The 12336-nt window shown below is 59.1% G+C and overlaps 1 protein-coding gene across 1 annotated transcript; it reads right to left on the bottom strand.

Annotated features, from left to right (window-relative positions):
• Window positions 1–119: 119 nt before the first annotated feature.
• Window positions 120–10706, bottom strand: LOC119098061 (snake venom 5'-nucleotidase). The gene is made up of 15 exons (XM_037220989.1): window positions 10610–10706; window positions 8612–8765; window positions 8114–8254; window positions 6320–6508; window positions 5605–5704; window positions 5261–5373; window positions 4773–4923; window positions 4075–4346; window positions 3560–3620; window positions 2758–2895; window positions 1875–2048; window positions 697–1136; window positions 514–627; window positions 256–480; window positions 120–191 (listed from the first exon to the last, which is right to left on the bottom strand). The coding sequence occupies exons 2-15, from the start codon at window positions 8726–8728 to the stop codon at window positions 120–122; spliced, it is 2307 nt and encodes a 768-aa protein (XP_037076884.1). The 5' UTR covers window positions 8729–8765; window positions 10610–10706.
• Window positions 10707–12336: the final 1630 nt, after the last annotated feature.

Genomic DNA, 12336 nt, shown 5'->3' on the forward strand with positions numbered 1-12336 from the left:
CTTACTTAAATAATTTTGCGAGAGAAACTCCCCGCCCCGCGCCAGCGCCGCTGACGCGGGGCGAACACTGGCTGCGGGGCTATGCCAGGTAGGGCGGCGGGGGGAACAGCGGACGTCGATCACAGCACGGCGCCGGCGGCCATGCTGAGCGCGAGCATCGCGGCCGGCACACCAAGCACGGCCATGGCCACCTGTGCTGCCGCTGGGCAGACCGCTTGAGTCGGCCGCGTCGGCGGCGCCGGTGGTCGACGGCACCTGGCCGCCAGCGGCCGGGTCGGAGTTGGCCGTCAGCCAGGAGGGCAGCAGGCTCGAGAGGCCTCCCTGGGGCGGCTGCTCGGCCGTGGCGACGGCCGGCTCGTCCGACGACGTCAGCCAGGCCGGCAGCAGGCTGGCCAGCCCCGTCTGGTCGGCCTCTGGGCGCGCCGCGCCCGCCGCCGCCGCCGGCTTCTCCACAACGGTGGTCACGTGCTGCACGCTGCCCTGGCCGGCGGCCAGGTGCTGGTACAGCGCTGCCAGCGCCAGCTGCTGGTCGGGCGAGTACGACTGGGCCTGCTCGCCGGTGGTCGCCTGCTGCACGGCCGCCATCACCGCCTGCTGGTACGCCTCGGCAGCCTGCTGCTGCGCCAGCTGATACGGGTCCATGTCGGTGTGCACCGCCGCCGGACGGGCCGGACGGGCCGGCTCACGCTGCGGGGCCGCGGGGCGGGGGGAATGGGGTCGGGAGCCCGTGGGCCGGGGTGGCCGGGAGGACCCCGGCCGGGAGGACTGGGGTCGGTGGGCCGCGGGCCGGGAGGACCCCGGCCTGGAGGAATGGGGCCGGGAGGACTGGGGTCGGGAGGCCGCTGGCCGGTGGACCACGGGCCGAGCGGACTCGGACTGAGAGGACTCGGGCCGAGAGGACTCGGGCTGAGAGGACTCGGGTCGGGAGGACTCGGGCCGGGGGGATTCCATGGGGAGTGCGGGACGGGCGGGCTCAGCGGCAGCCGACGCCTCCTCAGCAGCAGCCGACGCTTCCTCAGCAGCAGCTGGCGCCTCCTCATCAGCGTCTCCCATTAAGATGCGCGTGTCTCGCGGCACGGTCAATACGTCTTGCCTACGCAGGTATGGGATCAGCACGTCGTCCCTCATGTTCATCCCTGCGACAACGTCGGCAGTGTGATGCCTGTTCCACGCCGGCAAGCTCAGCAGGCGAAGCGGCATGACATGGCGCTGGCAATGGTAGTGCGATCAGCTTAACACCGATTTGATAATTTTCCGTGATAAAATGCAATAATTTTCTTTGCGGGTACTGATCTCCAATGTCACTTCCAAACGCTGCAATGTCCATTGTGGAACTTCCCGCATGGGACGGTGGCCTGTTCTGACATTGGCACGTTCCATCTGGGACTTCCACACAGGTTTCTGTCTTCTTCTCCCTTCGTGGCGTATTTGACTGTGCCCCCCCCGCTGCCCCCGATGCTCCCATGGTGGCCAGTTTTCGCCCATAATTCCCTTCAGTCCATTTAGCTCGCACAGTCTCTCACTTCTTCAGTCATCAATCCTACAGTTTCTCAGTTTGTCAGTTCCTCGGTCCATCCGTCCTCCCACCTCTCCGCCCCTAGGTCCCCTCCGCTCCTCCTCCCCGGCCGCCCTTCAACCCCTCCATCCCTCCTCCCCTGAGTCCCCTCCTCTCCTGAGTTCTCTCCGCCCCTGTGCCCCTGGGTTCCCTCTGCCCTTCCTCGCCGGCAGCTCCTCTTCCCCTGAATCCGCCCCGCCCCTTTTCCTCTGAGTCCCTTAACCCCTCCTCCTCTGAGTCCGCTCCGCCCCTCCTCTGAGTCCGCTCCGCCCCTCCTCTGAGTCCGCCCCTCTGTCCTCGAGTCCCCGGCCGCCCTCACCAGTGTCGCGCACGTCGCTGAAGACCGACGGCTGTGCGTTGCTGCCCGTGACGAAGGCCAGCGTGTAGGGCAGGCCTCCGTCGACGGGCATCAGGCGGCGCGGCGCGCAAGCGGCGCACTCCATGCGCACGGACGAGACGATGTGTGAGGCGGGCTCCGCCGAAAACTTGGCCCCTGACGGCCCGGCACCAGAGGTCAGCAGAGGTCAGCGTCACGGCAGACTGCGGTGGGTCGCTCCGCGGCGCGGCAGTCGTGGCGCGTCAGATCGCCACGGCGCGGCAATCGTGACGCGTCAGATCACCACGGCGCGGCAGTTGTGACGGGCCAGATCGCTAAGGCGCCGCAGTCATGGCGTGTCAGATCACCAAAGCGCGGCAGTTATGGCGCGTCAGATCGCTAAGGCGCGGCACTCGTGACGCGTCAGATCACCACTGCGCGGCAGTTATGGCGGGCCAGGTCACCACGGCGCGGCAGTCATGGCGCGTCAGACCACCACGGCGCGGCAGTTATGGCGTGTCAGATCACCACGGCGCGGCAGTTATGGCGTTTCAGATCACGTCGCAGCGGTCCATGGCGGGTCAGATTACAAAAAGCTAGTTGGCCCATTGGCCTGTAGGTGTATAGCGCGCCGGCCCACATGTCCACCTGCGGCATGCCAGCGAACGGCACGGCAGCCCACATCTCGCCAGCTCGGGGCACGTCGGCCCACAACGTCCCGCGCCTGGCGGTGAGGCTCGTAGCGTATCTGCCCAACAGTCGGCGTGCAATGCCAGTTCAAAGATGCAGGAGATCCTGCTCCGCATACCATGTCCAGCGACAACCGCCCGCGGAGTCGCGTCGCCAGTTGAGACACGCGCGCCGCGACCGCCACCGGGAGACGCACCTGAGACGTGCAGGAATTCGGCGTCCTCGCGCATGGCCTCCTCGAACAGGTCCTCCACCTGGTCGCCCCTCAGCCGGCCGATGTAGAGCGTCAGGTCGCCGTTCAGCACGCCGGTCACGTCACTCTCGCGAAGGAGGCCTGCGCCGACGCCAGAGCCATGTCAGCGGCGCAAACCCTTCCATTTGCTCTGTTCCATTCATTCACGACACCGGGGCTGTGCGTCGGTCGCATGTGGTGCACGTCGACAGGCGCTTGACTTGAATTAGGAGATGCTGGTGGGGAGCGGTGCAAGTGGCCGCTACCTTTTGTAGGGTATCTTCCGCGATGATGACTGGCTGTTTCAAAGTCCCTGACCCATCATTTTTGAGGATAGATGATCTTTAAAGTTTTGGCTTGATAACACCGCATTGAATAGGTTACACACAACAGATGCCGCCATGACTGTCGAGAAATGTTTGATAACCATCTGACCGTTGATCAACACGTTCACCACAGACCGTGAAGTAATCATGCGGTACTACTCGGCGAGACGCTGAGATGATGCGTGGCTCAACATCACGGCAAGGCTCCCTCCTACAGCGCGCGTACTCGCGTGGTGACCTGAGCTGACCGACCCCAATCAAGCAGCCGAGTGTCATCTGGTGTCATCCAGGAAGACCGGATGACACCATTTTCGACGTTCACATCCCCGTCCTTCTCTCATAAGCGTCCCCGGCCTGCCGTGGTACCCGGTGCGTGCTGCCCGGCGTACGCCCAGACGGCGTCGACGCTGGGGCGGATGTGTGAGCAGACTTCTCCTTACCGTCCCAGACGCCTTCGAACGCACCACTCCCGACCACGGCGGCGTTAATGCGGCTCCCCAACTGAAACACGGCGCAGAGCTCGTCACGACTGTGGTGACGGGCTAGCGGCTCACGACCCTATGATAACGGCGCCCGGGGTACGGTTTCGTGTGTCGCGCACACGTCGCGCGCCTTCTCGCTGCAAAACCTCGCCTAAAACCGCTCATCTGAATATCGCATCATCGAAAATATCGCCTGAATATCCATCCGATAACCCCCTTGCCATTCATGCATTATCCTCTACATCTTGGTGATAAACGAACATTGCCATTCATCCGCTATTGCACGACCTTTTTACAGTACCAGCTACTGCTTTCGCAAGACGCTCCGTCCCGCCTCGCGTCAGCTCCCTGCGCCATCCAGCATCAGCTCCCTGAGCCCTCCAGCAATAGCTCCCCGAGCCCTACAGCATCAGCTCCCTGAGCCATCCAGCATCAGCTCCCTCAGCCATCCAGCATCCCTAATCCGTGCTCACCCTCCACTTGATGGCATCGGCAATGATTTTCCCCATGGCGCACTCGCTATCCACGCAGTCGGCACGTCTTCCCGACACGAGGCTATCCGTCGAAGAGAGCACCCTGTTGACGCCTCCCGAATGGGAGGCAGTGGTGACAGGAGCCGGTGCGGGGACCCGAGGGCTCACGCTCTTGTCGCCCATCTCTGCGTGGTCCTCGCTCAGTTCGGCCATCCCCCCTCCCTGCTTCGGCTCCAGCTGTAGGATCCGCACCGTCTCCTCGGTCAGGTTGTCTGCCGGCGGTAGGTGGCGCGGTTAGAGGAGGTGAGAGCTCATTCGGGCATTAGACTGCGATCTTCCGGGGAGATGTCTCGAGGGTAAGTGGGTCAGCGTGGGTCTGCGTGGGTCAGCTGAGTCGAGGTGATTGTCTCAGTGGAGTTAGGTTTCAGAGCCAGCAAAATTCAAAGTTCTCGAGGAAATGCACTTTTTCATCCAATTGCGTTTTTTGTTGTACGTTCTGACCAACCACACCGCGACGAGAAACTGAAAAATGTGACGTGTTTAGCAGGTAATGCTACAAGCATTAACAGGCAACTCTACCCAGCGTAGTTAACTCCCTGCACTGTCAGACCAGGGCCTACATGAATAAAGCGACCGCGGCAAAGAACGACACCGCGTCAACAGACGAACCAACGACGTGTCGTCACACCACTCCGCACCTTCAACGCCAGACTTCACGGCCCTGTAGGTGCCGACGCCCCTCCTCAGCACGCCCTTCTCGTTGAACACGAGCCGTGTGACGCCGATCATGTTTGACTCGGACGTCGGGATCTCCAGCATCGGAACCCTCGTCTTCCACGGCTGGGTGACCTGGTGGAGACGCGCGCGGGCCACAGACTTAGCACGAAGACACCATTGAACTGACTGCGAGTCTTGTGGGAGCTTCTCTTGAGACTCGAGGCAACTTCTTGTGAGAAAATCACAGGCCTCGTGAGACCAGAGCGAGATTCTTTTCCTGCTCCGACAAGCATTTCCTGAGGCCAGGCAAGCGGATCGACCCCTTTGAAGCTACACGACCTCCGCGTGCATTACTCGAGAGCGGCCAAAGCGCACGCGGGGAGCTCAGGGATAATCTCCGACTGAACGGAGACACGGCGTCTGCACGTGAGCGTGTGGACCCCGCCGAGGGTGGAGCCGAGCGACTCACCATCTGCGGGAAGGCGTCGGTGGCCACCTCCGTCGGCGACGCCACGACGGCGTCGACGTCTGGCACGCGGCGAGCCACCTCCATGTTGGACTCGTGGCCGGCGTTGCCCATCGCTGCAAACGGGCGCAGCGGTCAGAGCCTGGTGCGGCCGTTACGACGCGTCGTGAGGAGAACGCATTTGAATGCCATATGATCCCCTGCTTTGGAGCGCCTTCGAACTTGAAAAACGGCCACAACACAAGGCAAAAAATATACTGCACAGCAAGCTGCTGGATTGTACCAGCTCGCTAGTATCTTCAGGTTCGATTCGTCTGCCCTACGTAGCGGAAGATGGGGTCACGTACCGATGATAATGCTGACCCCGGCCGCCTTGAGGCGTCGCACCTCGTCCCGGATGGCGGCCACCTCCGACACGATCGTAGCGTCCTCTGCGTCCAGCAGCACCTGGCGGCATCGCGACGCGTCAGGAGACGGGACGGCCGAATCACGAGACGGCAGTCAGGCGTCAGAGGACGGCGGCACGTCATCAGCAGACATCAGGAGATCAGGAGACGGCAGTCAGGCGTCAGAGGGCGGCGGCACGTCCTCAAGAGATGACGACGAGAGGTCAGGAGACCGCATCACGGCACCACGAGACGACAGCCAGACTTTAGAGGTCGACGGCACGGCCTCAGGAGACATCGGGAGATCAGGAGACGGCATCACAGCGTCACGAGACGACAGCCAGATTTCAGAGGATAACGGTACGGCCTCAGGGACGACGAGAAGGCAGGAGGCCGCATTATGCCGCCACGAGACGGTACGTCAGGGGAGGGTACCGGGAAAGGACGTCGCGTTATTGTGACAATGTGTCGTTGGGGGTTGTCACTTGAGCTGGAAACACCATCACGTCGTATGGAAACGTCGTCACGTCCTCTGGAGACAGCACCATGTTATCTAGAGTTAATCATTGAGGGCAAAAGGACCCAAAACTTGCTAGGCGGCGAAAGGAAAACCCACACCACGCGCACCGCGCAGTCCAGTGCGCTCTGCAAGACGGAGCAGACGACAAACATTTACATTCAGGTAGGGCGAGACGTAGCCGATGACGCCGATCTTCTGGCCGCCGATCTCCTTGACCGACGACTTGGAGATGTGCTCGCTGAGCTGGGACGACTTCATGTTAGCCGCGACGAAATTCTCGCCGGAGGCCTTCAGGCGCGCCTTCAAGCCCTTCATGCCGTCGTCGAAGTCGCTCAGCGACAAAGCCTGGGCAGAGGAAGCGATATTTAGGCGTGCTGTGTCCGAGGAAAATCGATAGGCTGGGCGGGTTGATTCAATCTGCGCACGACCAATAGCTTTTGCTTGTTGCCACCCGGCCGCTGCGTCGGCCATCGGTCGGTCCGGCTGGTCATTTGGTATATACCTGCTCAAAATTACATTTTGCATATGAACGCGACTAACGGCAGACGCATCACTTCCTTAATGTAGGTCATGTTTTGATTTTGGTAAGGCCACATTTATTCAAACCTGATTGCATGCTAATGGTGGGAGCAATTAACCAGACATACCATGTTTAACCTCGAGTGGGTCATGCGTTCATTGTGTATCGTTACATCCGCAGCGCCCTAATTCAGTTTCCTGCCACCTCGGATGCGGAGTCTCGGCATCTGAGGGGTGAAACGCTGTCCTTCCGCCGGCGATTTAAGGGTCCGGTTCGACCGGACCCGACCGAACCGGACCACGCCAGACCACGACCAAACCGGACCACGCCAGAGCACGAACAAACCGGACCGGAAACCGGAGATGCGAGGCACGGGTCCGACCGGGCGACCCGTCGCTCCAGCCGCAGCCCGCTCCGGGTCAGTGGGACACCAGGTCAGGTCAGGAGGCCCGCAGGCCGCATAACCGGCTGTGGGATAGGACTCTCGTCATCGGACACAGTCGGAGCTTGCCGAGGCGAATGGAGGTGGTCGGAGCTTACCGGGGCGAACGGAGACGGTCAGAGCTTACCGGGGCGAACGGAAACGGTCAGAGCTTACAGGGGCGAACGGAGACGGTCGGAGCTTACCGGGACGAACGGAGACGGTCGGAGCTTACCGGGACGAACGGAGATGGTCGGAGCTTACCGGGGCGAACGGAAACGATCAGAGCTTACCGGGGCGGACGGAAACGGTCAGAGCTTACCGGGGCGAACGGAGATGGTCGGAGCTTACCGGGGCGAACGGAGAGGGTCGGAGCTTACCGGGGCGAACGGAAACGGCCAGAGCTTACCGGGGCGAACGGAGACGGTCGGAGCTTACCGGGACGAACGGAGACGGTCGGAGCTTACCTGGGCAAACAGAGACGGTCGGAGCTTACCTGGGAGAACGGAGCCACCGTTTGGTATCATCCAACCGCAATATCAAAACAGCAATGACCCTCGCCTCAACTGTTTACCTGGGTGGCATGTGGCGTGGCAGAGTACCTCAGGTCCGCATTGAAACCGCTTATTTTGGCAGCTCGTGGTGCAGTCTGACATCAGAGCCCAGCCACTGAACTGCTTACCGCGACGTCAAGTGTCACCACTCTCCGCCATTTAACTGCCTACGGCGACGCCCGGTGACACCACAGCTTCCAACTGAACCGCTTACCATAGCCGTCTGTGGCCCGGCCGCATTCTGGAGGATTATGTGGTCCTTATTGTCCCGGGTTGCAGCTGCATGATCAATTAGAAGCAGCCTGAGCCGCCACGTTTGGCGGCTGGTGACATAGCCGGACACCTAGAGTTGGCGACTGAGCCGATCATCGTGACGACCCGTGACATTACTGCTCAGCGCCCAACTGCTCACCGTTGCGCTCACTGACGCTGCTGCTCACAGATGAGTTGCTTACCGTGGCAGCTGGGGAAACGGTGGCGTCGGAGCCATCGGAGCCGGTCGCCACCGAGCCGCCCGTGTTCAGCAGCAGGACGTTGCCCTGACCCCGTGACTCTGCCAGCTCCAGGGTCTGCTCGACTCGACTCATGTAGTACTCCTGTGGGGAGAGGTGCAGGTCACGAGAGGCTCTGGACGCACAGGGATCATGTTCGCTAAGGATGCCTATGAACGCTTTGTTCGTGGAGGATGAGTGACGATGCACGCTTACAAGTGATCTTAATGTCAAAAAGTTCCTGTTGCAGACGTATCAAGGCTACCCAAACGCGCTTCGATTCTAGTTATTCTCCCAGATCTCCTGTCAACAGTTTTATATTTATATGGCGTTGTGTCATGTTATTCATATTGTCAAAACAGGCGCGTGTGAACCCCAGCAGTGTCGCCAACACAACGCATGGGTACTGTCCACCGCACACTGTCCACCGGGTGAGCATATGGGCGCGACAGCCTCGCTCACCTGGCCGTCGGTCGCCGGATGCTGATACTGGACGATGGTGAGCTCGAACGGCTCCATGTCGGCACGGGCGGCCACGGCCAGCGCCGCGGCCGTCAGGGCAACGATCCAGCGCGCCATCTCGTGTCGTGTCGGCCGGACCGGCGGCGCTGCTGACCTGCCGGCAGCGAGCGGAGGGTAGGCTTGAGAGCGGCGCGGAGCGGTGGAGGCTGGCGGCGGGGAGGCCGGCGGCGCGGAGCGAAGTAGGCGTGAGTGCAGGTCGCTGTGGGCTGCGCACGCAGCGCGACACATTGCCGCATCGCGCCACGGACAGATCGGGGTTACTGACGAGGCCAGCGGCCAGCTCCGGTGCTTCCAGATTAATTGTGCTGGACTGATCGTAGAAACTACAGACACGATGTATGTGAAGCGTGGCGAAAGATGACAGAAGATTACAGTTCGTTGGTGAAAATATCCCTCACACTTTGGAAACGGCTAAAAGTATAGCGAGCACAAAAAACATGCTGTTACACGTAAAACACAAACTGACAGAAAAAAACGTTAGGAGCATTGTCAAAGTGAGATGAATAGGTCACAATACTCTGGTGTACAAAATCTTAACCGCTCACAAATGGGCTGTCAGATTCAGAATTAATCAATAAGCTCGATGCTGATCAGTCCCTGCACGCGACGCTCACAGAAGATGCAGCACGCGAGGCCAGGTCAATGGGCATCACGGCGCTGGGTGCACGTTATAACGCGGTACCTCGCAAGCGTGTGCGGTTGTCGGGCCGTAAGCCCTAAGTGCACGAATCTCTGCACAGCTGTGTACAGGGGTGCGGCTTTCTATTTAGTTGGGGGAGGGGCTACATCCCCATCCTCCTCTCATCTGCGCCACAGCCCCCCCCCCCCCCCCCGAAAGTTGCGAAGAAAGTGGGCCAATTGTGGAGAGACATCTATTTATTGGCATATTTTAGGGGTAAGATAGGTCATATTTCACTGTTCAGCCCCCCCTCCCCCTCAATTATGTTGTGAAACCATGCCCCTGGCTGTGTACAAAAGGCCGGTGGATCCTGCACCCGCAATGGCAATACCCCATGAACGAATGTCATGGTATAACACAGCTGTCAAGCGGCCGTTGTCATGGTAACCCACAGCCCTGCGCAGGATTGGACCCCATGCGATCAAGGCATGACTTGCAAGTTCCACCACTGTCTCTGCACGCCATAACCATCGCTCATTTCTGACATGTGTCCCGGAAGAGCAATGTCTGGCGCTCGGTGAGATACGACTGCACGAGCCTGTATGAAGCCGTCGACCCAGTCGATTTCGTCGTCCAATCGATATCAGCGATCCAGGCATGGCGCAGCTAGAAGGGTGAAATGGACAGCATGCAGAGAGACAATCCCGCACTTATATACGTAGCTTAAATGTTGAAGTATGTAAAACGGAAGACTCGATTGCCACAACAAAAAGTAATCCCGAAAAAGCGGGCCTGCAAGGCTGCACGGGGCAGCAACTGGCGGGGCCGCCCTAACCCCCCCCCCCCTCCCGCATTTTTATGAATTCCTCACGGACCATGCTTGCAACCCGCACGGCGGAAGTCCGAACTAAGCAGTATACCCCTTGTATATTTTTCGCTGGTTTCATCTCTTTTACCGCGTTGAAAGATGGAGATTGAAAAGATGATGACGCGTTTGGGCCCATGGTGATGCGTTCTCGTCAATCAAAGCATAAGGGATTGGCTAGCTCCGCAAGGCTGCTGAGACCTGCGTCAGCACGAGGAGAGCCCCAGAGGACGGGACATGGCGCTCAGCGGGCGCTCGGCCCGAGGCTCAGCAGGTGGGACAACGCTCAGCAACTCGGCATCAGCGTGGCAGCACGTTCGATTTCAATGATTCCTTAGAAGTCAACTGCAAAAAGCGACGGCTTGTTTAAAGGCGGGGGTCATGATGGTGCCATTAGTCAACGTGGACAGGCGTGAAGAGCGCCGCAGCGGCAGCTAACCTCCACTCAACTCACCTGGTTGCACGGACTCCGTGTGAGGGTCGGCTCCAGCTGCCTCGCCGCACCACCGCCACCGAACTGCGCTGCTGTCTCAGAGACGCACCATCCTCCTTCAAGCCTCGCCCGCTTCCAAACCGGCGCCGCCGCTTTCTCACGGTACCGGAGGCCGGCCGCCGGAGGGGGTCAGTAGGTCGGGGGACGAGCCGCCCCGGCCCCCCCCCCCCCCCCACCCCGGGGTGCTCACGTAGCACCCGGGCTCAGACCACCACCGACAACCGCAACTGAGCAACGCCACCAAGAATGTCGCCTGACCGGCGAAAGCGGACGGCTCCGGTGAGTGGGACCGGGCGCCGCCAGCTGGCGCCCAGCTCGGCTTGCCGGTGGAGACGACTATATACGCCTTCCGTGGAATTATGTGTGGTAGCTCTCTGCTTATCGCGGTGTCTCGGGTTATGTCGGCCTCACTGTCATTGTCTGCCTTCTCTGGCCGACCAGGTGGATCACATCATAGAGCAGCTCACCTGCAACTTCCAGACGCATGCCCTAGATTGGACTGGGTTGAGTTGGTTCGAACAGCCGCCGGCGTGCCTTCATATCCAAGGAGAACACGTGATGAATGACGAAGTTGTGGACTGGAATGACGCAGTGGCCAATCCTACCTGACACAGAATGTACGACCAATGGTAAAGTCGACTTAACCACGTCTTCTCTCGAAAATCTTGGACAATTAAATTGATTATATATGTTTACAATGAATTCGTTGTTTATGGGTGTTTTCGGGCGCGCCGACTGCAACGGTCACTTGACGCCCAGTTATAATGAAATCATTAAATATAGACACGTTGATAGATAACCAAAAAATCGAATTAATCAATGTTCAAATGAACAACAGCAACCTCTCATGCGATATCTCGTAATATCGGTCACGCACCATAAGACACCACCTGCGGTTGCGGCAGTAACGTTACGTTCAAAGCATGACCAATCCATAATAACCCGCTCCGACGTCAGTCTGCATGGGCCTGGCCCGACCTATCCATCGCGGCCATTCTCATAGATTCATTAAATGCTTGAAACAGATTTCAACCTGAGTGCATCCTCCAACATCCAAAATGGTAGAGGCCGCAACCAATACTGGTCTCCAAACAGATTGGATCTGAGACTAGTTCCGGAATAATCTTGCACCTGACGCGAGCTGTCACCGTTTTAAGCCAGAGCTGACATCGGCGAGGTATGGCGGATCGTGCGCTGGGCCCGCTGATTTGTGTAATGGCCCAGTGCTCCCAAAGCCACAAGCTCAAAATAAGACAGCTTATAAGCGACAAAGCTGATTTCCTGCTGGTAAGCGCTCAGGCATGTGGCTGACAACGGTTTGCTAATCACTGCATGGTGCGCAGGGAAACGCACAGGTAAAAATGTTGTTGATTACTTGAAGTTACATTTTCCGTGTTTGTGGAGGTACGATTATAACTACTGCAGCAGTATTAAAGAGAATGTACCCGCTTTTGAAGATAGGTGATGTAAGCATGAGGTGTGACGAGATGAGCTCACTTAGAAATATTGGTATACTTTTAAGTGGAAAAGACTACTCCAGACAACATAAGTTCTCTGTTCAGTTAATAGGCTCCTAAGTGCGGCATTCTTTGATTACGTCACCGTACTCTTGCACCATTTTGATTGGGAGCCAATCGACAGCCGTTTTATCTGGAAATCGTGCTCACGAACGCCATGTATGATCAACT

Source organism: Pollicipes pollicipes, unplaced genomic scaffold, assembly GCF_011947565.3.
Source record: "Pollicipes pollicipes isolate AB1234 unplaced genomic scaffold, Ppol_2.1 Scaffold_4740;HRSCAF=5597_pilon_pilon_pilon, whole genome shotgun sequence".
In the NCBI taxonomy this organism is placed as follows: Eukaryota; Metazoa; Arthropoda; class Thecostraca; order Pollicipedomorpha; family Pollicipedidae; genus Pollicipes; species Pollicipes pollicipes.

Coding starts and splice junctions, on each gene's coding strand:
- LOC119098061 (XM_037220989.1), bottom strand. CDS start 8,728: ATGGCGCGCTGGATCGTTGCCCTGACGGCCGCGGCGCTGGCCGTGGCC. Junction 5,374..5,604: donor CGGGGTCAGCATTATCATCG/GTACGTGACCCC, acceptor GCCCGTTTGCAG/CGATGGGCAACGCCGGCCAC. Junction 4,347..4,772: donor CGTGAAGTCTGGCGTTGAAG/GTGCGGAGTGGT, acceptor TACCGCCGGCAG/ACAACCTGACCGAGGAGACG.